The 25,435-nt window shown below is 49.9% G+C and overlaps 1 protein-coding gene across 4 annotated transcripts in view; it reads right to left on the bottom strand.

The window, feature by feature from the left end:
* Nucleotides 1-25,435, bottom strand: part of arhgap20 (Rho GTPase activating protein 20) — a 44,777-nt gene that overhangs the window by 17,915 nt on the left and 1,427 nt on the right. Inside the window, exon 2 of one of the 4 annotated variants that reach the window (XM_058083022.1) lies at nucleotides 25,310-25,429. Coding sequence is in view for 2 of the 4 variants with exons in the window: in XM_058083019.1 (XP_057939002.1) it covers nucleotides 9,211-9,396 (186 nt within the window). In the remaining 2 variants the exon portion in view is untranslated. Of the gene's footprint in view, nucleotides 1-389; nucleotides 757-9,210; nucleotides 9,504-25,309; nucleotides 25,430-25,435 lie in introns of those variants that run through there. The other 3 variants (XM_058083019.1, XM_058083023.1, XM_058083021.1) reach the window with 3 other exon arrangements.

Raw genomic sequence — 25,435 nt, 5'->3', positions numbered from 1 at the left:
AGATCCACAAGGAACAACCAGCTCCACAAGGAACAACTAGATCAACAAGGAACAACTAACTCCACAAGGAACAACCAGCTCCACAAGGAACAACTAGCTCCACAAGGAACGACTAGCTCCACAAGGAACGACTAACTCCACAAGGAACGACTAGATCCACAAGGAACAACTAACTCCACAAGGAACAACTAACTCCACAAGGAACAACCAGCTCCACAAGGAACAACCAGCTCCACAAGGAACAACCGATATTCACACCAGAAGCCACGAACCCCAAGGACATAGTCCATCCAGAGTCCGGTTTAGAACGACGTCAAAGTGTCCCGAATGCGGCATTCGTTGGTCATCGTGTGCGTACATTTCTACATTAGCGGCGGGGTCACTGCTACCTTCTTACTGTCCGGGGGCGTCTTGTCGGTCCCGGCTACGGACTCGGAGCCGTTCCGGCCCATGGCGCCCTGCTGCGGTGACATGCTGTCCATCAAGCCTGCTCGGATCCACCGGGTCGACCGCACCGGGCCAACGGTATTCCCATGACACACGCCGGTTTGAAAAACAACAACAAAGTCTCCGTTCCAACGTCTTTCTTATCCAGCGGAGGGCTCGGGGCCAGCCGGTGGAGGATCCATGGGCGGCGGGGGGAGACGTCAATCCACGCCGTCTGACGCTTCCTCCGCGCGGGCTCCGTTCAGACTGAGCGCGGCTGAGATTGTCCGCCTCTAGCCACACTGCCGTGACAAGTTACACGGAGCTACGACACGCCGCTTCCGGTAATGCCTACCAAAATTAAACCACTTTCCGGCGGCTACCCACTGAAAAATAAAAACCAAATCGGTGACAATGTCCCGTTTTTCAAGGCTGACTCGATTTAGCTGTACGTTATTTTCACTTGGCAGGAGGTTTGCACAAACGTGGGCGCTTGACTATTAAGTCTTAACACAACCGGAAGCGGCTTTATGAGACACCAGGACTACAACAGGATACAGAATATACAGAATACAGAGTATCCATAGCTTCTTTTTTCTTACTGAGCCACCAGACCGCCGTGCTATTCGGCAAATACTTCTACTACACTTACTTTATGATGTCATCTCATCATTTGCTTCACTGTTCACTGGACAAATCATACCTTAAATCAAAATATACAAAACGTTTATCACTTATCTTACGATGCTCATTAAGTATTAAGACACCAATTTCCTGTATAGCCTGCTAAGTGTATTATTCAGTTGGTGACTCTAGGCTATTATTTTGAAATGCTACCGGATTCTTGCGTCACGCGACAAAGGTGAGATTTGAATCTGTAGCCGTCAATGAGGCTCCTTGTGTGTGTGTTTACATAGAAGGACGGCAGAGTTCCAGCGTCCCGTATAGAGACGGGGTTTCTCTGCATAGCATCAAGCCTCGCGCTACTAGCAAGAATGCTAGCTCCGCGCCAAGAAAAACATGGCGGACGCGGAGGAATGTCCACACATTTCCGTTTTTGTGTGCAAGTGACATGTTTCTCTGCATCATGCTCTCCACCGCATGGACTCTGCTCTTTCTGTCCTCAGCTGGAATCGTGGGAAAAATCAACTCCAGTAAAAAATAACAAACATGGCGACACTTGAGAGTAGTCAGTGTACAGCTTGCATAACAGTGGCCATTTACTGTCCACACTCAGCCACTATTGTGTAAATATCTGGCACCACAGGTGAGTAGCACCATTGCCCCCAGTCGTGGTGCTGCTGGTGCACGAGTGCCGGTGCTGGCATCCTCCAGCAGAAGGAAGGACGGGGGAGGAGCTTGTGATGTCATCATGGAGGAGTGAAAGAAGATTTCGGTAACAACCTGTTTCCCCTCAGTGAACTAAAGCGCTCCTCGTGCCGGCAGCACTCATGCATCCCCCAGATCACGACGCTACCACCACCATGCCGGCCTGTAGGCAAAACACGTATCATACGACTTACTTGTGTTGGATTTCATATTTCCCATCAATGAACCGCTGCTCCCCCAGTGCAGATGGCACTCATACGCACTACTACCACCACCACGCCAGCCTGTAGGCAAGAGACCATTTTCTTGCAATTCACTTGAGTTAGAATTCAAGTTTTCCCTAAATGAACCGCAGCTCTCCCAGTGCAGGCGGCTCTCATGCACGTGAGAGAGACGCAATGAAGTAGCCTGCCGACTGTTGCTGATGCTAACATGCTGCATCCCTAACGCTTGCTTAGCGGTGACGGCTCCATGTTCGGGAGAGGCTGCAAGCTGCACGAGTGGCCGCCCACGACCCGGACGACCTCTATTGGAGGTCGGCGTGGAACGTTTGCTCAGACGGGAAGACACGGCTGGCGCTTCCAAAGCCGCAACAATCAAATGCCAAGTTGGAGAGAGTCAGCAGATGTGGGAGGAGGCGTCCTGACGGATCATCTGACTTGGAGTGTTGCTCCGGTATTCAACGACGACATTCCCCCGAACGTGCTCCTAAATCCTCGTCCCAGTTGGATTTGTTCTCCGGCTAAAGTTGGAACAGCGCACACTTTTTTTTAGAGCACAACTGGCTGGATCTGTTTCCTGATGTTATTCCGGAGAGCGGCCCGTCTGGAGGGATCCGGCCCGTCTCTGCGGAGGGCGTGTCCGCCTCGCGGTTGGAAAAGGCCGTGCGTGAACTCTTTGGACTGTTGGAGACGTTGGCAAAAATAGGAACCCTCACACTTTCTCCTCACACATGCATCACCTCCACGGGGGGGGGGGGGGGGGGGGGGGGGGGGGGGGGGGGGGTGTAACCAGAAAACATGTTTTCTGGTTACACCAGGGGTATCCAAAGTGTGGCGCAGGGGCCATTTGTGGCTGTGTTTTTAATTGGCCGGCGGCACATTCTAAAAATACAATTCAGTATTACAAAAAAATGTAAAAAAAAAAAAAAACACAGCAAAAATGGAGAAATCTTCAGAGGGAAGTCAAAAGTCTCAATTTTGCAAGAATACTGATGTAATATTATGAATAAAAAATTGTATCATGAAGTGTAAATATTGAAAACAAAAATCATTTGAAAAAGTCGGAATATGATGACAAAATAAAATTGGCTCATGGGTTCCACAGTGACAGTTCTAGGTGGAACTGTTGCTAGGCAGATTTCCCACCAACGTGGAACGCCAACCCAGGAGCGAATGAAAGCCAAGATACGGTACTGCTGGACTGCTCCTGTGGAAAGGAGATGATGGGACTACTTCCACGGCCAATAGGACGCCATTATGCCCCCCCCCCCCCCCCCCCCCCACCCAGTGTTTCCTTTAGTTTCCTTAAATACAAGCTAGCATCATCCACAAAAGGCTTCTGGCCTGTAAATGTTTGAGGCTTGGCAGTGCAGACTTTTTCCCTGCTTACTTCAAGCCATGACGGAATATTCTGCCTTGGCAGAGGTCTTCGCGGTTTTCCCAGTGAGGGATGTGGTCGAGTGGGGGCGGGGGGGGGGGGTACTCAAATACATTTTAAGGATGCTACAAGTAATCCAAGGTATGTCAATATATGCTAAACTATCTGAACACATCTTGGCTTCGTGTTGGTGACTAATTAACTAACTAATAACTCAACTAATTACATCCAATAGAGGGCCAGTAAAAACCCCCCATGGTCCCCAGGACACCGGCATGAGCCAATACTCGAGTGGACGCAAATACACACTCCTGTTCCCCAGGGGAGTATCAATGTATTCTGTACAGTATTCTATGCAGTATTCTTTCTTTATTACAGTATACATTGCAGTGAAACCAACGGTATGATCTCATAAGATATAATCATGTAAATGTGTAAAGCTAATGTAACTCATGTAAATATAATGATGTAAATATCCCATATACTGTATCATATACTGTATGCTGGTGTGCACTAACCGTGTGGCTAACGTGTTTTTCTAATCACTCATGGATGAAAACATCGCCAGGAGACAGGAGTCACTGTGGCAGACGTCTGAGCCTGCATGGCCGCTGTCCTGTTGCACACACACGCACACACACACGCACACACACACACACACACACACACACACACGCACACACACACACACACACACACACCCTATGACCTCACTAATCAGATTAGCATCGTCTGCTTCCAGAGTTGTGATGCTGTTGACACGACGCCATGTGCTCTACTATTGTTGTTGTTGTCCTTACACTACTACAGTACTATTACAGTACTACTGCATAGTATAAGTACTTTTATTTCCCAGGGCTTTGGGGGTACGGCCCAGTTCTTTCCAGACCACAAAGCTGGTTGTAAGAAAGATGTGGCCATTCTGTCATATTTCAACTTGAATAATCCTTTGGAGTACCGGCTCATTAAGCATCGTTTAGCATCGTTTAGCATCGCTTAGCATCCTTTAGCATCCTTTAGCATGCTTAACCGCTCACTTCATTCCTCCATCCCTAGAGCCCTCTAGACACAAAATAACACCCCTATAGTCACCTTTACACCCATACCACCCAATACAGAACATAGACTCACACATGTTAGCATCTTGTTGTCATGCCCTGACAAATTGGGGCGCACCGTGGTGCGGGGCGCACTGTGGCGCGGGGCGCCCGTGTTGAACAACACGGTGGCAACAGAGCCAATGCTGTTGAAACACACTTGACTTTCACAGCAACATTTTAAAGCGCATGCAAAGCTAGATAACGTGCCAGCTGTTAGCACTCCTGTTGCTGTGGCACGGCGCCCAGGTGGGCCCCGGGTTGGCTCCAGGTGGGCCCCGGGTGGGGCTGCCATGTCAAATGATGGCATCTTCTTATCGGGGGGAGAATATCAGAAAGTTCAACCAGACACGACACAAGAACAACTCGGAGAGTTCAAGCGCACGTGGGCTTTCTCATCGGGATTGGTGTACCTAATCAAGGGTCTACTTTCGTAGGTGGGACTCCTCTGGCGGTGGCGAGTTGGTGCGACTCTCTGACCTCATCAAGTTGTCAACTTGGAATTTCTTGTGCATTTTTCTCAGCGAAAGGGCGGGAATATGGGGCAGCCTTGTGGGGGGGGGGGGGGGGGGGGCGAGCACACATGAAGGCCAGAAGACGGGCTGTCACGTCACGTCTTAAAGCTCAGCAGGGTTCTCAAGCCCCGGGAAGGAGTCAGACGTGGAGCCACGACGCTAATCAAGACGAGATAAGTGTGTTGTATGTGTGTGTGTGTGTGTGTTGTGTGTGTGTGTGTGTGTGTGTGTGTGTGTGTGTGTGTGTGTGTGTGTGTGTGTGTGTGTGTGTGTGGTCACGTTCACGCCATCGACACGGCCGCCAGCGGTCTCGTATTGGCCCACGTAGAGGTTAAAGGTCAAGGGGTTGAAAAAGCTCACATTCCTAAACGGACCGGGAGAAAAGTTAAAGGTCACATGGGGGGAGGGGGGGGTCCTTACTAATAGAACCACAAACTGATGAGAATGATCAGCCTCTATTAATATTAATATACTTTCATAATATGTACTTAACTTATGCTTGAAAAGGCTTCATTCAGGCCACACATGATTTGAAATACTCGAGAAAGGGATGATACGTATGTACTTGTACTTGATACGTAGTTGTACTTGTGTGCTTGTGTACTGTGTCTCATATGTACTACGTACATGATATGTACTACATTAGATAATGCAAGTGTAAAGGTGACTATAGGGGTGTTATTTCATGTCAAGAGGGCTCTAATAAGGATAAAAACCCCAAAACTTATTTAGATGTGTTTGGGACGGATTGTGTGTTTGAGTGTCCTCAGGCCAGTGGAGTGGTAAGGAGGAGTCGTTCAAGGAGTGTCCTCAGGCCAGTGGAGTGGTAAGGAGGAGTCGTTCAAGGAGTGTCCTCAGGCCAGTGGAGTGGTAAGGAGGAGTCGTTCAAGGAGTGTCCTCAGGCCAGTGGAGTGGTAAGGAGGAGTCGTTCAAGGAGTGTCCTCAGGCCAGTGGAGTGGTAAGGAGGAGTCGTTCAAGGAGTGTCCTCAGGCCAGTGGAGTGGTAAGGAGGAGTCGTTCAAGGAGTGTCCTCAGGCCAGTGGAGTGGTAAGGAGGAGTCGTTCAAGGAGTGTCCTCAGGCCAGTGGAGTGGTAAGGAGGAGTCGTTCAAGGAGTGTCCTCAGGCCAGTGGAGTGGTAAGGAGGAGTCGTTCAAGGAGTGTCCTCAGGCCAGTGGAGTGGTAAGGAGGAGTCGTTCAAGGAGTGTCCTCAGGCCAGTGGAGTGGTAAGGAGGAGTCGTTCAAGGAGTGTCCTCAGGCCAGTGGAGTGGTAAGGAGGAGTCGTTCAAGGAGTGTCCTCAGGCCAGTGGAGTGGTAAGGAGGAGTCGTTCAAGGAGTGTCCTCAGGCCAGTGGAGTGGTAAGGAGGAGTCGTTCAAGGGGCTTTTGTCATCTCAGCAACAGGAAGCGGCTCCTCCCACCACGTTTATGGAAGTTGAAGGTGCCAGAGGCCATTCCATCCAAAATACTTCCTTCGGTCTTCCACCTGGGATCCTTCCGCCGGACTCCTACGTCTGCCTACGTCTGCCTACGTCTGCCTACGTCTGCCTACGTCTGCCTACGTCTGCCTGCGTCCACTCTTTGACCCGAGAAGGCTGGGTCAGCTGGACTTAATCCCCCCCCCCCACAGCTGGCCTAATGCCTCCTGCCGCCACCCTGACATGTCTCAGACTTCACAACCTGCCGAGCCACCACCTCCTCCTCAAGCCCCCCGAGACCTGATTGGGTCTGATGCCTGAGTCTAGAAGGGTCCTGACCACTGGAGGCCTCAAGCAGATGACCACCCAGGGGAGATGATGTGGGTCCAACCGAGAAGCAGTCACCTGTTTGCTAGGCCAGATAAACGGGGACAGATACCAGGGTTCTTTGGTCAAAGTGGGAATACTTGGTCTGGCTACCATTGTTGTCACAGCCGCCATTCTTTTTTTCACATACCATCATCTAGCAGGTCATGGATATCACCTCATCTAGCAGGTCATGTATATCATCTATGAGGTCATGTATATCACGTATGAGGTCATGTACATCACATATGAGGTCATGTATATCACCTCATCTAGCAGGTCATGTACATCACGTATGAGGTCATGTACATCACGTATGAGGTCATGTACATCACGTATGAGGTCATGTACATCACGTATGAGGTCATGTACATCACCTCATCTAGCAGGTCATGTACATCACGTATGAGGTCATGTACATCACGTATGAGGTCATGTATATCACGTATGAGGTCATGTACATCACGTATGAGGTCATGTACATCACCTCATCTAGCAGGTCATGTACATCACGTATGAGGTCATGTACATCACGTATGAGGTCATGTACATCACGTATGAGGTCATGTACATCACGTATGAGGTCATGTATATCACGTATGAGGTCATGTATATCACGTATGAGGTCATGTACATCAGGTATGAGGTCATGTGCCCCCATATGCCCCCCTATGCCCCCATACTCCCCATGGCTCCCTCCTGGTACGAGTGGCGTATTAGTCGGAGTGCCGTGATATTCCATGAGGACAAATCAACTTGTACACGGGATCCAATCCTGGTTTGAACATTTGACTTATTTGAAATCCAAAGTACTAGTGAGTCCAAAATATCTCCACCGCGTTTTCATCTCGCCCCCTTTCTTCCCCGACTAGACTTCCCACACGTCACCCAAGTATTTGGGGATTTTCTGGAGTGGCGTGGAAGTACAGTAGTAGTAGTAGTAGTAGTAGTAGTAGTAGTAGTAGTAGTAGTACAGTAGAGCGGCCGTGGAACTAAGCGGCTAACATTCAGCCACATTCCTCCAAGTCGGGTGGCGACCACCTGACTTTCTGCCGTGCACGTCTGCAATCCCGGCAGAAAACGGAAGACATCAAAAGCAAGCGAGGAGCAGCAAAGGTGAAGGTGGCGTCCGGGGGAGGGGGGGGGGGGTGAGGGGGGGGGGGGGTCGGCCTACTGAGCAAACGTAAAAGAGGTCAGAGAGCCTGGAAGAAAACTACATCAGCATAAGCTGCTAAATATGAAATCTGAGTGTAAATCCTTCAGACAGCATGAGAAGCGACCCGCCTGGAGGTAATGCCCGCCAAGGATTCATCAGGCCTCGCTGCCATAAATACCGTATAAATACCGTTTAGCGTTTTCATAGCCGGGTCTCCAGGGGCTGGGATTCAGGAGGACACGGCTTCCCTCCGCTGGGCCTCCTCCGCCGGTTTAACAGCATTTTCTTAAAGGCACCGCCGTGTATCGGGTGACCCCCCCGGCGGCTTATTGAAGCGCGGGAGCCGAGGCCAGTGGACTACAGGCGAAGGGGTCCGTCCTCAAGGGCGGCGTCAGACCCCGACAATGATGAAATGCCAAGACGAGGAACGGAAACTACTTCAACGTCTCGGTGGGAATACGTCCGACGTCGTCCCTACTTTGGGTGACTTCTGGAGGTCTGGGTTCCAAAAGGCTACGACCCCAAAAGGTCAGGGGAGCAGCAGCATCAGACCTCCTGCCGCTCTCTGGGAAGTGAGTGAGTGGCCCATGACCCAACATGATGGCCGCCCCGCCAAAGGTCAGCCTCATCGAGCCATTCAATACCGAAGACGTACATAGCATACCGTAGCGTACCACAGTGTACCATAGCGTACCATAGCGTACCCTAGCGTACCATAGCGTACCGTAGCATACCATAGCGTACCGTAGCGTACCACAGTGTACCATAGCGTACTGTAGCGTACCACAGTGTACCACAGTGTACCATAGCGTACCGTAGCGTACCACAGTGTACCATAGCGTACCCTAGCGTAGTTAGTTAGCGTGTTAATTGATGGAAGTGAGGCCTAATTAGGCCCACAGCTCAGCAATAGCAGAATGATTACCTCCATGATAATTATTATTATTGATGAAATGGCATCTGTCATAACCATAATTATTCTCTAGAAAATGTCATTGTGGTTCATATTCATAGAGCAGGATTCAATGGGTTGACCTGATTCACTATTCAGGGAAGACGTCCTTCCTGAGCAAAGTGATGAAGGTTCCACGCCAGCGTATGTGGCTTAAGGGCATGCTAGCGTGCTCCTACATTCAGGACTTGGCAACGTGCACGTGATGCTTCCACTGTGGAAGGACACGGGTCATGGAGACACCTTCCGTGGTCCTGTGAGCCGGGACATTCCCTCCCCACTTCCCACTTCCCACTCCCCACTCCCCACTTCCCACTCCCCACTCCCCACTTCCCTCCTACAAGCTGAAGGTCCTTACCCTGACATTGTGAAACTCCACACAGCTTCCCGCCCGGCCCCTGGCCGTGTCCACTTGCTCGTCCCCCGGTCTTCCCAGCACCTCCATGTCGGGGAACCTTTGCAGGCCGGACAGCAGTCCTCCAAATATGACTTTGTTTGGGATCTTCTCAGGTGGGGCCTCAGGTGGAGAGGAAGTGGTGTCCATCCATGGAGGAATTACCCAGATGGACTCTCAGATGCCAACAGGGAATCTGTCTGACAGCTTGTCAAATGTTCCTCCTTGCTGCCTGCCTGCCTGCCTGCCTGCCTGCCTGCCTGCCTGGCTGGAGAGTCGGGGGTTTGTGGTCCTGCCCCCCCACCCCGACCCACCAACACCGCCTCCTCTCGCTCAGTCCACACCCAGATCAGCCCGCCTGCTCAGTCCCATTGGCTGGTCAGGTGGAATTGGGTGAAGGGGGGGGGGGGGGGGGGGGGGGCTGGAGGGCCCGTAGGGGTATGGTAGTGGGGGGGGTTTAAGGAGAGGGCACACAGCGTCCTCCAAAATGTCAGCAAAGGAAAAAAAGGGGCTGAAAAAACTGATCAATATGCTTTATTCTTTATATAACCAACCTGCCTGAATAGAATACATAGGATAGAACCCTAACATCAATAGAATACATAGGATAGAACCCTAACATCAATAGAATACATAGGATAGAACCCTAACATCAATAGAATACATAGGATAGAACCCTAACATCAATAGAATACATAGGATAGAACCCTAACATCAATAGAATACATAGGATAGAACCCTAACATCAATAGAATACATAGGATAGAACCCTAACATCAATAGAATACATAGGATAGAACCCTAACATCAATAGAATACATAGGATAGAACCCTAACATCAATAGAATACATAGGATAGAACCCTAACATCAATAGAATACATAGGATAGAACCCTAACATCAATAGAATACATAGGATAGAACCCTAACATCAATAGAATACATAGGATAGAACCCTAACATCAATAGAATACATAGGATAGAACCCTAACATCAATAGAATACATAGGATAGAACCCTAACATCAATAGAATACATAGGATAGAACCCTAACATCAATAGAATAGAATAGAATAGAATAGAATAGAATAGAATAGAATAGATAGGATAAAACCAACCCATCATTGCTGATCCATCCATCCATCCATCCATCCATCCATCCATCCATCCATCTATCTATGAGCAGCCTGGAAGTGCTTTGCCGTGTGAGTCGTGTTTGCTGCTTGTGTGTCCTAGCCAACCATGGAGATGCTGGGTGAGGGTAGGACAGTGAGGAGATCCCCCCAGAAGGAACCAGATGTTGGACGGAATGGTAACAAACGCTCATCCAACTGCTTGTGTTTGGATTCGGGCCCTCGGCGACGCTTAGAAGATTAGCGGCTCTTAATAATAATAATAATAATAATAATAATAATAATAATAATAATAATAATAATAATAATAATAATAATAATAATAATAATAATAATAATAATAATAATAATAATAATTGTAAACAGGCCGGGGCCCTGGAATGTCCTGCAATGACAACAACACTTCCTGCTTAGCAAGAGGCGGGACCTCTTAACTGCCCCCCTTCCCGCCTTTATTGCTTCATCCGCCATGCATCTGCTTAACACGAGGGCCACGTGATGTTCCACCAGGTTCTCCCAAACTAACCGTGTTGAGCTGCTGCAGTCGGAGGAGGAGACGAGACAAACACGCCAGTCTTGACGCGCCAAGGGTCCCCACTTGAAAGGACCAGAGGCCACGTAAACAAGAGGCAGACCGCAACAGTCTGGGAATGGGGCCGGGGGCCGGGGGCCGAGAGCCGAGAGGATTACGGCTCTGGGTGTCATGCTCCTTCCTCGCACGCTTTGATCCTTCGCTCATGCCTTCAACACGCCGGCCTCAAACGCCCCGACAAACTGACGTGACGTCTCTCTATGGCGGGAGGAAGGGAGGAAGGGAGGAAGGGAGGAAGGGAGGCACGCTGGCCCTCGTATATTTTGGCTTTATTCCCATCATATTTTGGCTTTATTCCCATCATATTTTGGCTTTATTCCCATCATATTTTGGCTTTATTCCCATCATATTTTGGCTTTATTCCCATCATATTTTGGCTTTATTCCCATCATATTTTGGCTTTATTCCCATCATATTTTGGCTTTATTCCCATCATATTTTGGTTTTATTCCCATCATATTTTGGTTTTATTCCCATCATATTTTGGCTTTATTCCAAAAGTATTTTCCAATTATTCTCCCCAAAAAGGCAACATTTCTATCTTTCATCTGATGTTATTGTTTATTTTTGCAGCTGTTGTTGAATGTAGCGATTAAAAAAGTCCACAATTGGCCCCCGGGCCGCACTCTGGACACCCCTGATGTAGATCCTACCCGATGGGAACGGCTTCGACCCAAAGTATCACGGCAAGATGGTCGTCACCTGACTTTGGGACTTTGCTTGCCCGGCAGCTGCGTGACAAAGCAGCGTTTCCTTGATGCTAACATTGTAGCAGATCAGGGCCTCCCTGCTAAACAGCCTTTCAATCCTTAGGGCCCCCCCCCTTGTCCCGCCGCCCAGCAGTGCATTTCAACCTTGTAAGCACCTTTGCTGTTGTTGTCAAATGCCCCGTCCATCATCTCCATTTGACTCTGATCAAGCCATAGAGTACCCCCCCCCCCCTAGTAAGCACCTTTGCTGTTGTTGTCAAATGCCCATTTGACCATCTGATCCGCCATAGAGTACCCCCCCCCCCCCAGTAGTAAGCACCTTTGCTGTTGTTGTCAAATGCCCATTTGACCATCTGATCCGCCATAGAGTACGCCCCCCCCCAGTAGGTCTTTTGGCTTTGAGCTGTTGTGAAAGCTCATACGGAGCCCTGCAGGAAAACGCCACTCATTAGCAACCTTGGCTCCAGACGCTAATTCCTCATTGGCCGAGCACCAGCCAGCTAGCTTTCTACTGAGATGATGCTGGTTGGAAAGGAATCCTCTGCCCCCGCTAGAAGGTCAGATGATAAGAATGAACTACTCCTTAGCCACGAGGCTAAAAGCGTTACGACATCGGGGGGTCACGTTTACCCAAGGAACTACAATGAAACTATCTGGCACCCGTTAGATACGCACATGGGCTCCAAAGGCCCCCAAATTAGCTCTAACTACTAGCGATAAAGGGGCGGGCCCCCAGCATGTACCAGCAGTGATTGGTCGGACAACACGCCGTATGTTCTTCCTGTCAGATATGAGCTGGACATTAGCTTCATAATCAGCCATGAAAACAAAATCATTAAGACTACTAGAGCCCTCTCCACAGATTATAACACCCCCATAGTCGTCATAGGGGGGCGGAACGAGTGTCAGACAGGAAGTGACGTCGTGGGTTCAGAGTTGCGTTTCAGCTTGCCGGATCCCCGGTGCCCCCGATCCACGTGATCCATGTGATCCACGTGATCCACGTGATCCACGTGATCCACGTGATCCACGTGATCCACGTGATCCACGTGATCCACGTGATCCACGTGATCCACGTGAGCCACGTGATCCATGTGATCCACGTGATCCACGTGAGCCACATGACGCAAACCAACCAAAAGCAATAAAAACGATTAGCAACGGCAAGAGTAGGGTTGAGAATGAAAACTACGAGGAAGATGTTTTCACTCGTGGGCTAATTGGCTAATCTCCTGTCTCACGTAGCACGCTGGTCTGGGACTCGGTCTGGGACTCGGTCTCGGTCGGGCTGTCTTGTTTGGCCTTTTCAAGGCTTGACTGCGCCATGATCCAATTAGTCCAATCCGGACTCTCGGATCAGAGGTTTTGCCAGCCGCTCGTTCTGGCTTACATAAGGTCGCCCCCCCGCTGCCCCCATGGACCACACGGAGCGTCTGAAAGAAGAAGCTGGAGATCCTGGTTTCCAAGCCCAAATATCTGGTCTGTTGGCCTGGGAATGCTGGCGGGTCATTGGGGTGGTCTCATGGTGGGCCCCGGGTGACCCCGGTGACCTTTCATGTCCCTTGTGATATCACAAAGACGGTCATGGGGGGTCTCTGGCCCTCTGGGCTTCACCACACGTCTTAAAATAATGCCTGGACCACGTCATTAGCCAAGTCTGAAAAAAAAAACACATTTTCTATTCCATTTTTGGCTTCCTGGCATCAATGAATTAGATTGACATGATTTGGGAATGATATGGGAAAATGCATTTGGTTAGAGTACCTTTTGGAGTGGATGAAGGATGCTAACCAAGGTTTCATCGTAATACCAGAAGATTAGGAAAATAATAAACAACGACCATCTCTGTGTGGAGTTGTGGATCTCTGTGTGGCTTCGTAGCCCCCCCTCAGTGCTCGTGCCACCCCTGCCTGACGTCACACGGCGTTCCTGCGGAAAACTCAGCGGCAGCGCTCCCGCATAACTCTTCATCCCAGTGACCAAGACGGCACAGCGCAGGCTGGAATACTTCATGTGTTTTATTGAGCACGGGGGAGTAACACACACACACACACGCACACACGCACACACACACACACACACACACACACACACACACACACACACACACACCCCTCCAAATATGGTGCTAAACACTCCATCCTGCAATCCTGCCAGTGTGGTCCGTCATGGAGCTGACAGGAGATCCACGTCCATGACTCCTTCTGCTGTCCTCTGCTTCAACTTTTACTGGAACACGCCTTCTTCTCTCCCTCAGCGGGAGCGCTCCGTGGACACAACATTAGGTACACCCGCACACCAAGGAGAGCCAAGACAAACTGAATAAAGAACCCCCCCCCCCCCCCATTTCCAGCCCCATGTGGCTTTCCAAGGATGCTTTGCAATCATCAGACGTCCTGAAAGCCGCCAAAGGAATTCCATATTGTTGTCCATAAGAGTTAGGAAAAGGAAACATCAATTCCCAGTCTGCACGCCACACCAACTGAAAGCTGCCATGCGGACCGACAAAGACCACGAGTAGACCGACATTCCGGCTGCCGTCGTCGTTTCTCTCCTGGGAAATACCACATGTCGTCGCCAAGGTCGTTCTCGGGGTAAATCTGAACCGGGACTTTGTACTCGGCCCCAAGTTCTGCAGGACGTGTGAGGGGAGCCACGTTTTACGAGCAGCGGTACGGCCATGATTGGGGCAAACCGTGCCAGCCGCAGGAAGGACAGACGGTGGATGCGCGGTGGCTCCAACGGATGGCAACGTTGGCCATCGGTCTGCTCGTGCTTCTTCTCCATTGGCTGCCAAAGTGTTTTTAGCTTTAAAGAACCAAATCCCAGACAAAACACGTGGTCTGGTCTGCTGCGGATGACGAGCCGATGTGAGGCTAGCATGCTTGAGTCACAGACTCTGACAAACATATGGACCCCCCCCCCCCCAGATGGTTTGTGTTTGGGGGCTGGAAAGAAGGGCAGTGAGCCACGAGTAATAAAAGGGGCGGGATGACACGACGCTTTGAGCCACGGTTCAAACACGCCTGCCTGAGAAGGACAACAACAACAACAACATGGAACCAGCATGGAACCAGCAGACCTCTGCCGGCGGTCCCGTTGCGACGTGACTCTCAGCCTCGGCGACAAAATAAACATTTTAAAATAATAACAACATCCTCCAATGCAGAGTGTTTGATTCCGGGCCTTGTTGCTGCAGCAAAGGAGGCTTTCAGGAAGACTGCCGTGCCAAAGCCTCGTCATAGCAGGGTGTGTGTGTGTGTGTGTGTGTGTGTGTGTGTGGGGGGGGGTGTGTGTGTGTGTGTGTGTGTGTGTGTGTGTGTGTGTGTGTGTGTGTGTGTGTGTGTGTGTGTGTGTGTGTGTGTGTGGTCTACATAAACAGAAAGACAAAAAATAGCCTAGCATATTTTCCAACATATACACATATATATTTATGTATTTGAATCATGTGACAGCCCCACTTTTTTGCTTTTTCATGTTTCATGTTTGCGATGCCACCGCAGAAGGTGACATGGTGTGATGATAACCATAGAACTGCATAATGACAACAACATGGACAAGGAGACTAGGAGGTCCCCACCCTCCCTCTCCAGGGCCCCAGGTCCCCCATCCTCTCCAGTGTAGGTCTTTGTGCTTTTCCATGCCAGTGAAAGAAGGATGTCTAAGTAGGATTAGAAAAGACCAATCACGTTAAGAGGTGAGCAAACACATGTTGCGTAATGAGCTCCATCATGAGTTATGGCCGACGTCCATGCTCGTCCACCTGATTTGCCGTATCCCTGCTCCCGTTCCTCCACGGGTGCGTGTGCCGAGTCTATGGAGTACATAAAAATAGCTCCAAAATCTCGGGGCCACTCATCAGCACGACCGCAGAGGCGGACGTCTCCAGGAAAACCATCTTGTGGTCGCTCCTCACGCAGAGCCGGGATTGGCTGAGCGGGCCGCCACCGAGACAGATCATGTGACACGATGGCCTCACCAGAAGACCACACCAGAACACCAGAACAAATGAAGTCAGCGTCACTTCCAGGCTACTACTGAGGACAAAAGTATTGGGACACGTGTTGTCAATCTCAAACCTTCTAGAAGGTTTGGTAAGGTTTGGTTCTAGAAGGTAAACAGCCTCTTTGCAATGGAGCAGCTAGGCCAGTCTCGTCTTGGCTCATACAGCCTGTTCATCCTAACATTTAGCTTTTTTAGCTTTTTGGCACACATCCTGACAGTAATTACCATAGTGGATTTGTCTTATTTCTTGACATGAACGCACACACTGCCATATAGTGAGACGCATATACAGTATATACATGTACAGTGCACATGTACAGTATATATACACATATATATATATACACATCACTTCACATACAAATACAATATATACAGTACAATGCTGTATGTGGGGGGGGGCCTTACTGAAGACACAATGGAGGGTTCTGGAGATGAATCTAAACAATATTTTATTGGAAATGTTGATCCGAAATGGGAGGGGCACTAGCAGGAGAGCTACTGGCGGTGTGGTCCCGGAATTTCACCACAACAAGCAATGGCTGCTTGGCTAGTTTCTCAAGGTGACCTCCGATGACCTTGATCCAAGAGCGGCTGGTGGCCAAAAGGGCTTTAGGAAGAACTCCACAAGGCTTGAAGTCACATTCCTGCGATATTGATCTGGCCGCACACGGATGATTCCATGCAGGCTGCAGCATCCGTTGATGCCTTTGTGTGTGGCTGGAACGCTACGGCCCCGTCCGTGCGTCGGGAGTTGGGCGAAGGAGCGCTTAATCGACATGAAATGAAGCGCTCCGCAGCGTGGCTTAAGTGGATGAGTCCAACACCAGCGGCTGGCGGCTATTGGGCCGTGATATTTACTGTACGCGTCCGCTTATCCGGCCAGCATTAATACAACAACCTGGATGGTCATCCCAAACATCTCCAACCAGCCAAGATGCTCCCACGCCTTCCCGTGACTCTTATGTAAGCAGCGCTAACACGGCTTCGTGTGAGGGGAGATGGATTCCCCTTAAATCAGCTTTGACTTTGTTAGTTTTGCCCAGACACTCATTGCTAGTATTATACACTCATTGCTGGCCATGGCTTTCAGTTCACAGTACTAATGCGACCTCATACACAGTTGTATCAAAGCTGCAATACTACAGAAAGTCAACTTTAGAGTAGGCACTGTACAGCTTGTATAGCCGTGCAGATTTACTGTCAACACACAGACAGCATTGTCTAAATATCTGGCAACACGGCAGGGGGAAGATTATTGGCACGTGTCCACAGTCAAGCACGGCTCTGGTAGTTGCACAAGTGCTGCTGGAACAGTCAAGCACGGCTCTGGTAGTTGCACGAGTGCTGCTGGAACAGTCAAGCACGGCTCTGGTAGTTGCACGAGTGCTGCTGGAACAGTCAAGCACGGCTCTGGTAGTTGCACGAGTGCTGCTGGAACAGGGGAGCTGTGGTTCATTGAGGGAGTCGTGAACACTGACCTTCACTGAGGCGAGTGAGACCTCTGGATGAGTCGTCACTCTGCTCTTGGGGTCACTTTGGTCGGGAGTGGCCGGCCACTCTGAGGAAGGAAGCTTCACCGCTCTTTTTGTGGATAATGACTCTCACTGTGGTTGGCTGGAGTCCCAAAGCTTTACAAATGCCTTTATAACCTTTTCCACACTGATAGATGTCACATGAACTTGTCTGGGGAGGGGCCACAGAGGGGGCGGTCACTTTTTCACCCAGGGCCAAAAGGTTTGGATTCTTTCCTTCCTTCAAAATAAAAGCTTTCATTTCAAAAGGGCCTTTTGTGTACACATTGACTAATGTCTCAATGTTTGATGATCTGAAGCATTTAACATGAACTATGGGAAGTATGTTGGCCCCAGTGTGGAGCGTTTCCAGGGCGTATCTAAGGGGGGCAATTCGCCCCTTGGTGCCATTGAGCAATGTACTGTATCCTTCAATCCAGTTGACTTCCATGTCCTTTTCTTTTTTCTTTTACAGCCAGTGTGTATGTTGTATTCTATTTGCAGTACAGCCCCCCCCCCCCACCACCACTAGCAACACTCCATCAGTAAAGTATGTGGAAAAACAGGGTGGTCAGAAAGCAAAAATCAACACCAGATTTCTGAAGCACGGAGACACACACACACACACACACCCGCACACACACACACACACACAAGTACACACACACACACGTACAAACAGAGTTGTTTAGTGGACGAGCCTGGGGCTGCTTTGCCGCGTCGTCTTCCAGACACCAGGATGAAAGATGGCGGGGAGCTGAGGCGCATCCCTCGCCCATGAGCTCATCCCCAAGCAGACGACGCTCATTCAGAAGGACTGAGGGGCGGGTGGGGACCGGGTTGTCGGCGTGACCCCCGTGGGGCCTGGATTATGCCCGTGTGGAGGCGCTAGCGTACGGCACACCAGCTCCAAATGCAAACCGTACTCCAAATAATCCCTTATTTATGGCGGTGAGCAGTCAGCTGGGGTAGGCTCCAGCCAGTTTACGACTGTTCTAAATAGAGTTGAACATTATTGGAGCCCTCCAGACATGAAATAACACCCCTATAGTCATGGTTAACCCCCATTAGCCAACATAGTAATAGCAGTCAATAAGAGGAAATATGAACTCCCACATGGTAGAAGTTTTCTAATGCTGCTTCTGACTGGATGTTCTCCAGATGAACACGTCAACAAGTGAGTCCCTCTTCCCCATGTCATAGAAAGCAGTGGGGGCATTATTGAAAAGCTTGTGGGACCTTTTGGTGGGGGTTACTCGGTTCCAAGTTGTTATTGACTTTTTTCCAACACTGCAATGGATGATGGGGGATGATGGGGGATGATGGGGGACGATGGGGGATCATCAGGACCCCTCTTCACCTTTTCGTGGTGTCCCTGTAAGCAAAGCCTTTTATTGTTTCCAGGCCATTTGCTCCGCTCTCTTATCTGCAGCACCTTCAATGAGCCCAGCAGGACATAAGCCCTACAAATAAAAGCCCCCGCCACCCTCGCCTGTGCCCCGTCGCACGCTGGGCTTTGAACGGGACGACGATGCCAGCGAGCGGCCCACGGGGGAACACGTGAGGGTGGCGGAACAGAGACCTGCTGGGCGTCAATGCTGCCATGTTGGAGTCGGAGCCAAACAACGGCGGCAGGTTTGTGGTTGACCGTGGGGGAGAAGAAGAACAGGAGGGTGATGAAAATAGGGGAAGGATACGGTCTGGTATTGGGGTCTTGGTTGGTTCTTGGGATGACAGACAAGACTAAAATAAAAGACACTTTTACGTTTTCCATGGAAGCTGATAGGACAAGAACCAGGATGGAAAATGGAGACCATTTTCAATATCGGAAAAGAAGAAGAAGAAAAATGGCCTACATTTGTGGAGAATAAAGGTAAACCAAGGCCTGCTTTGTAATCAGATTGTCCTCCGTCCCGGGGTGGGCGTACACCTGGCGGGCCAATGGCGTCGGGGCGGGTCAGAGGCTGTATCACGTTCCACACCTCCCAAAAGTCCCTTGAGCATAATAGGGGACCTTCAGGAGCAGAAGAAATGGGGTTCTGGTCTGCTGGTCACCCGTCTAATCATCACCACCAGAAGCTGAAGGACCAACGGCCGTGGTCCAATAGCAACATTCCTGTCCCGTCCGAAGGCCAGCATCCTGTCGCTGGAGGAGCAAGACCGGACCATGACTCATCACATTCTCCCTCCTAGGAGCACACTGGTCAGCTATGCTAGTCACGTCAGTCAGGACTATCAACATCAGGGCTTCTTATCAAGCAGGGCTTCCAGCCAAAGTCAACTCCCTTTGTGTGTTCCATTGTGTGCTACAAGAAGGTAACACCACAAAGAGCCTTCAAACAATGGTGGCTGGATGAGGAATTCACCTGGACTTTGGTCTGTGTGGTGTCAGCCATGCCAGGGATGGCGGCTGGATGACTTTGCTTTAAATGCTTTAGCTTTCATTGTCATTTGGGGGTCGAAATGGGGCGGCGTGTGGATGGCGGCATGGCGGAATGCGGCGGAATGCGGCGGAATGCGGCGGCGCGAGGACCGGGCCAGTGTTTACACTACGCTCTGAATGTGTTGACTGGAAGGGCTCGCTGACCTACATCTAGCGGCACAAATCTGACGTTACGCTACGTGCCGGCGCTCCCATGTGACACGGCGTTCCGCACAGTTAAAGCAAAGGCACACAAGGAATTGGATTCCACACGTCTGTTTGCGTTGCGATTCTTCCGCTCCCCTCCGCCTTGCTGGGCAAATCCAACGTTGTTGCAACGCTCATTTGTCTGCTGCACACTCATGAGGTTGGACGGCCACATCTGGTGTGCAAGATGATATCTGCAGGCCTCCAGCCAACGGCCCCGTCACACAACGTTACGGATACGCCGCTTAAGACAGACACGACTCCGATTCCAGATAATGATGTCATGGTTTTCTCCAAGCTCTGCTAATCAAGTCCGGCTCCCATGATGTTAGACGTTCCTCCTCGGGAACAGGTTGTTTTCCATGCTGGGTGTCACGTACAGATGCAGGCCAATCAGACGGCCAGGGACAGACCATTAGTGTTTGGGGGTGTGGCCATCGGGAGGCCTCGTGCGAGCAACAGTTGAGGGGGAGACAGCCGAGGGGGAGTGGATGAACGAGTGCGAGAACTCCAGATGACTCCGCACCCTGGACACGGTCCGTCCAAAAATAACACATGAAACAAACAGATGGACCTAAACGTGGATGAACTTGTAAAAATGAGTGAAGAAAAGGAAGGCGTGTTTAGCCTTGGAGGCGTGGGAAGACAGGGAAGGTTGAGCGTGAAGCACGGTGGTGCTAGGTGCGGGTCATGTCCACCAGGAGGGACGTTCTTCCTCCTTGACGGAGACTGATTCCAAGATCGGGTCTTCTGGCGAGCGTGGAAAAACAACATTCCTTTCACACCCGATGCAGGAGCAGCTGCTCGGGTGACGTTGTTGGAATTGGCACAGCGTAGAACCAAACGGTGAAATGTTCTTCATGCTTCAGGTCAGATTGGTTGAAGGTGCACATCACTCCCATTTGAACAGCGCCATGGCACAGACAGCATTTGAAGACGTGTAGCAAAGCCTGCTGGTGGCCCTCAGGTCTATGAAAAGCCGGCATTTGAGCGAGATGATAGACGTGTGAAGAGAGCGGTTCTTTGGGAATAACAAGAAGTTCATAAGTTCATCAAACCTGCATGCAAGGAGACACACCAATACAGCCTGAACAGAATACAACCAGCAACCAATCTTTTTCAACCATTTCATGTCTTCCTGCAACACACCACGCACACTCACACAACTGGACCAAATCATTCAGTGGCATGCACCCATATATGATAAGCGTCCTAGAAGATGCATGGATGGATTAAATATGCCTTTTTTCAAAACAAACCTGACCTGAATAGAAAGCTGGTGAAAGAAAGCTCATTGCAGGATTCTGTGTGAAAGGCACAAGCAGTAAAACCTGCTCAATTTCCCACAGAACAAGACATGGGTGCTTTTAGGTGCAAAGGGGCTAGTCAGGTCAAGAATATTATAATAAAGAATATTATATATATACGTATATAATATACTGTGAGACTGCAGTAACATTTGGCACTAGCATCCAAAACAACCTGGCGCTAAGATGGCCTCTGCTATGGAGGTCCCAGTGACCCTGTCCCCTTTAAAGACGGACGTCTAATGAAATGCTGGCTGACAGATGTGATTAGCCGCTCAGGCTAACGAGCGCTCTGATCTGCCGGCTTTCACCTTGAAGTGGATCTGTGTGATTTTCAACGGGTATTAGGTCACAGAGGCGACGCGGACCTGAGTCTTAAACCCTGCAACGCTAGTCCCTACGGCTGGTACCTTGTCGCCCCCACTTCCCTCCAAACTATGCCTTTGAACCTAAAAGGATGAAGGGCCTGGTGGGCAAGGAAGCATGACCGATGTGCTGCTGTGAAGGAGGGAAGGAGGGAAGGAGGGAAGGGGTGAGGATGGATGTGAGAAAGGATGAGTGTCTTCTCTTTCAGCAGCCTGGCCTCCATTCTCACTTCCTGGCTCGTACATTCATCATGAGTTCTTCATTCTTCACCTGAGCAAGGCCATCTCCTGTTGCCAGCGCCTGTGTAACGGCACGCTTGGATGACGCTGGTGTGCCAGCATCGGCCCGGCAAACATGAGCTACAACAGAGACCTGTGCAGAGTCAGCATTCATCCTGACCCTCCTTGATGGCGCTTGATGGGTTCCAGACCCGACCGCCATGAGTGAATGCCGCGATGGCATTATTAAAATCCATCCATTTCCTATCACACTCATCCTCACTAGGGTGGGGGTATGCTGGAGCCTATCCCAGCTGTCCAGCCAATGGACAATTTGGAGTGGCTAATGAAGCTAATTATAAGTGGCTAATGAAGCATTATCCAGATGTTATGATGTAAAACCTGATGTCTAATTGAGCTTCCACTTGGCAGTCCATCCCGTACGTCCACTTGACTTTCCGTTGTGTAGTCACTGCTTTTTCATGACTTCATCAATGGCTTTGTCCAAGCATCTTCCACTTCCATCTCCTAGTGCCACCTGCTGTGCGGCATACACTGGACAACCCGCACATGTTTTACCGCCGCCACCGGCAGACTGTTTGTAAAGGTAGTGTGGTCCATACGTCCATACGTCCATAAGTCCATACGTCCATACGTCCATAAGTCCATAAGTCCATACGTCCATACGTCCATAAGTCCATACGTCCATACGTCCATAAGTCCATACGTCCATAAGTCCATACGTCCATACGTCCATACGTCCACAAGTCCATACGTCCATAAGTCCATACGTCCATACGTCCATAAGTCCATACGTCCATACGTCCATACGTCCACAAGTCCATACGGCTACGTATGAGGGCTGAGCGTGACCTCAAAAGGCTGCTTTCAAGCAGACCACGGGTTGCATATGGAAACCCTCTGGGGGCGGCCAAATGTGCATCTGTACCCATATAGATCCCAGCTAATGGGTCCATTTGGATCACAGGGACACCAAATCAGTGCCCCCCCCCCATTGCATCGTGTGTATCCATGCGGTCACGTCACATTAAAAAAGAGCAGCACACGGTGCTGTTTGTGTCAGCTGACCTGGATTTAATCAGAAGCACACACACCCCGACCCCCACCCATGAAGGAATGTACTTCCTCAAAGTGGGCATCAAAATGTCCACTGAATCCCCCCACTCCCCCGCAAATTTCATGCTGTGTCCATGTGGCCCACAGGGGGGTGGGGGTGGGGGGTGGAAGTCCAAAAGTCTGCTGACCTTTCTGTATTTTATATTTCATTCCCTCAGACTTAAAATGTCTTCATGGATGGATTGGACGAGAAACCACGCTGTCACCGCCATCTATTCAGTCTTCCTACACGGCTTCCTACACGGGGGGGGGGGGGGGGGGGGGCTCCACGGCACGGGAGTCGGGTTAATGAAACCTTTGAGGTACACACAAACAGACTGCTGTCACATGACATGACCCACAACAAGCGGCTGCAGGCCGCCTCAAACGTCACCATGGAGACGCCGCCACCATTCCTTCAAGTGCTCTGATGCACCAGGATCAGCGCTCCTCCGGCCAATTACCACAGGATGGGGAGTGACCCACATTTGGAGGATGGGGGGCCGCCTCCTCCATTCGCCCAACTGGCACCCCTCAGACCCCTCCGGGTGTCCTGCTGATTGGTTCATTACCCACAGTAAACACATGTACCCCCCCCCCCCCCCCCATATGATGGTGTGCTCCACTCGGAGAAATAAGTTATTCATCAGCATTTCTACTTCTACTCACTGATTAAGATTCTAATGATCCATTTTACAGCAACTCCACAAGATGGCAGTAGCTACATCTGAAGCATCATGAGGTCGGCATCCAACAGTCTCCCCTTCCTCTGCATGGCTGCATGTTGTAAAGTTCATGTGTGTAACACAACTATAGGTATACTTGTTTGGAATATACTGTATTATCTGATATATAACAAGTATTATGTACAATGATGATAGGATCATAGAGCTTCATTCTTTGGCAGTATGCCGTAGCTTTAGCTGGAAGGACTTCAGTGATTTTGGTTATTGTCCAAATAAACCAGGAAACGGCTAAAATATCAGCTCTTATGAGCAATTTAGTTGTCGTCACGTTGTGGTAGAGTTAGGGTTACAGCAGTTAGTTACCTGCTTGTTATGTTATGTTTATTTTGTTGTCGTCACGTTGTGGTAGGGTTAGGGTTACAGCAGTTAGTTACCTGCTTGTTATGTTATGTTTATTTAGTTGTCGTCACGTTGTGGTAGGGTTAGGGTTACAGCAGTTAGTTACCTGCTTGTTATGTTATGTTTATTTAGTTGTCGTCACGTTGTGGTAGGGTTAGGGTTACAGCAGTTAGTTACCTGCTTGTTATGTTATGTTTATTTAGTTGTCACATTGTGGTAGGGTTAGGGTTCCAGCAGTTAGCTACCTGCTTGTTATGTTATGTTTATTTAGTTGTCACGTTGTGGTAGGGTTAGGGTTACAGCAGTTAGTTACCTGTTTGTTATGTTATGTTATGTTTATTTAGTTGTCACGTTGTGGTAGGGTTAGGGTTAGAGCAGTTAGTTACCTGCTTGTTATGTTCGTTGAGCCGAGCCAGCAGGTCCAAATTAGCTGGCTAAATGAACATTGAAGTGCAAAGGAGGCTACACGTCTTATAAGCTGAGGGGAACGTAAACAAGAGCTGAGGAAAATGGATGAATGGATGGATGGATGGATGGATGGATGGATGGATGGATGGATGGATGGATGGATGGATGGATGGAACGTAAACAAGAGCTGAGGAAAATGGATGGATGAATGGATGGATGGATGGATGGATGGATGGATGGATGGATGGATGGATGGATGGATGGATGGAACGTAAACAAGAGCTGAGGAAAATGGATGGATGAATGGATGGATGAATGGATGGATGGATGGATGGATGGATGGATGGATGGATGGATGGAACGTAAACAAGAGCTGAGGAAAATGGATGGATGGATGGATGGATGGATGGAACGTAAACAAGAGCTGAGGAAAATGGATGGATGGATGAATGATGGATGGAACGTAAACAAGAGCTGAGGGATGTCATCCAGGCCGTGTCTTCAGTCACTTTCTATTCTGCAAAGCGTAACGACCAGGATTACTGGATTAAGCGCTCAATGCCAGCAAGGTTTTGATTGACAAGACATTTGTCACTGAGTCCCAATGACAAACCATGCTAACCTAATTAATAGCAGTCATTAGCGGTTGTCCACATTGTCCCTGTGAGGTTGGAAGCCATACAGCAGACAAAGGATGCGTTCCCTCCCTCAGATTGGGTGCCTTTTACATCTGGGGGCGGGGTCACACCTCGAAACCATGGCGCTCCACTTTCACTTCCAATCAACATTTATACAGACACCCACTCTGTGTTTTTTGTTTTGGGGTGGGGTGGTGTTGTGCAGGGTTGTCAGCTCCAAAGGGGAAGGGGGGGTTCTCCATGTGCTGCATCGCCCCCCCCCCCCCCCCCCCCCCCCCCGGGGATGGATGCAACGTGAAGGTTAAAGTTCGCCCAGTGTTGCTATTTCACTATTTCACTGACCTTTCATACCCTTGGCTCTTCTCTTCAGTGGGTGTCACTCCATATGAATGTTTCAGAGGGGGGGGGGGTCGGCCATCCTTGCCCTCGGGTGATGATGGCATGGAGGAGATGCTCCATACACTAAAG

This window comes from Doryrhamphus excisus, chromosome 9 (assembly GCF_030265055.1).
Source record: "Doryrhamphus excisus isolate RoL2022-K1 chromosome 9, RoL_Dexc_1.0, whole genome shotgun sequence".
NCBI classification, from domain to species: Eukaryota; Metazoa; Chordata; class Actinopteri; order Syngnathiformes; family Syngnathidae; genus Doryrhamphus; species Doryrhamphus excisus.
Note: the sequence above shows the minus strand (reverse complement) of the source record. Positions and strands in the feature narration are given on the sequence as shown.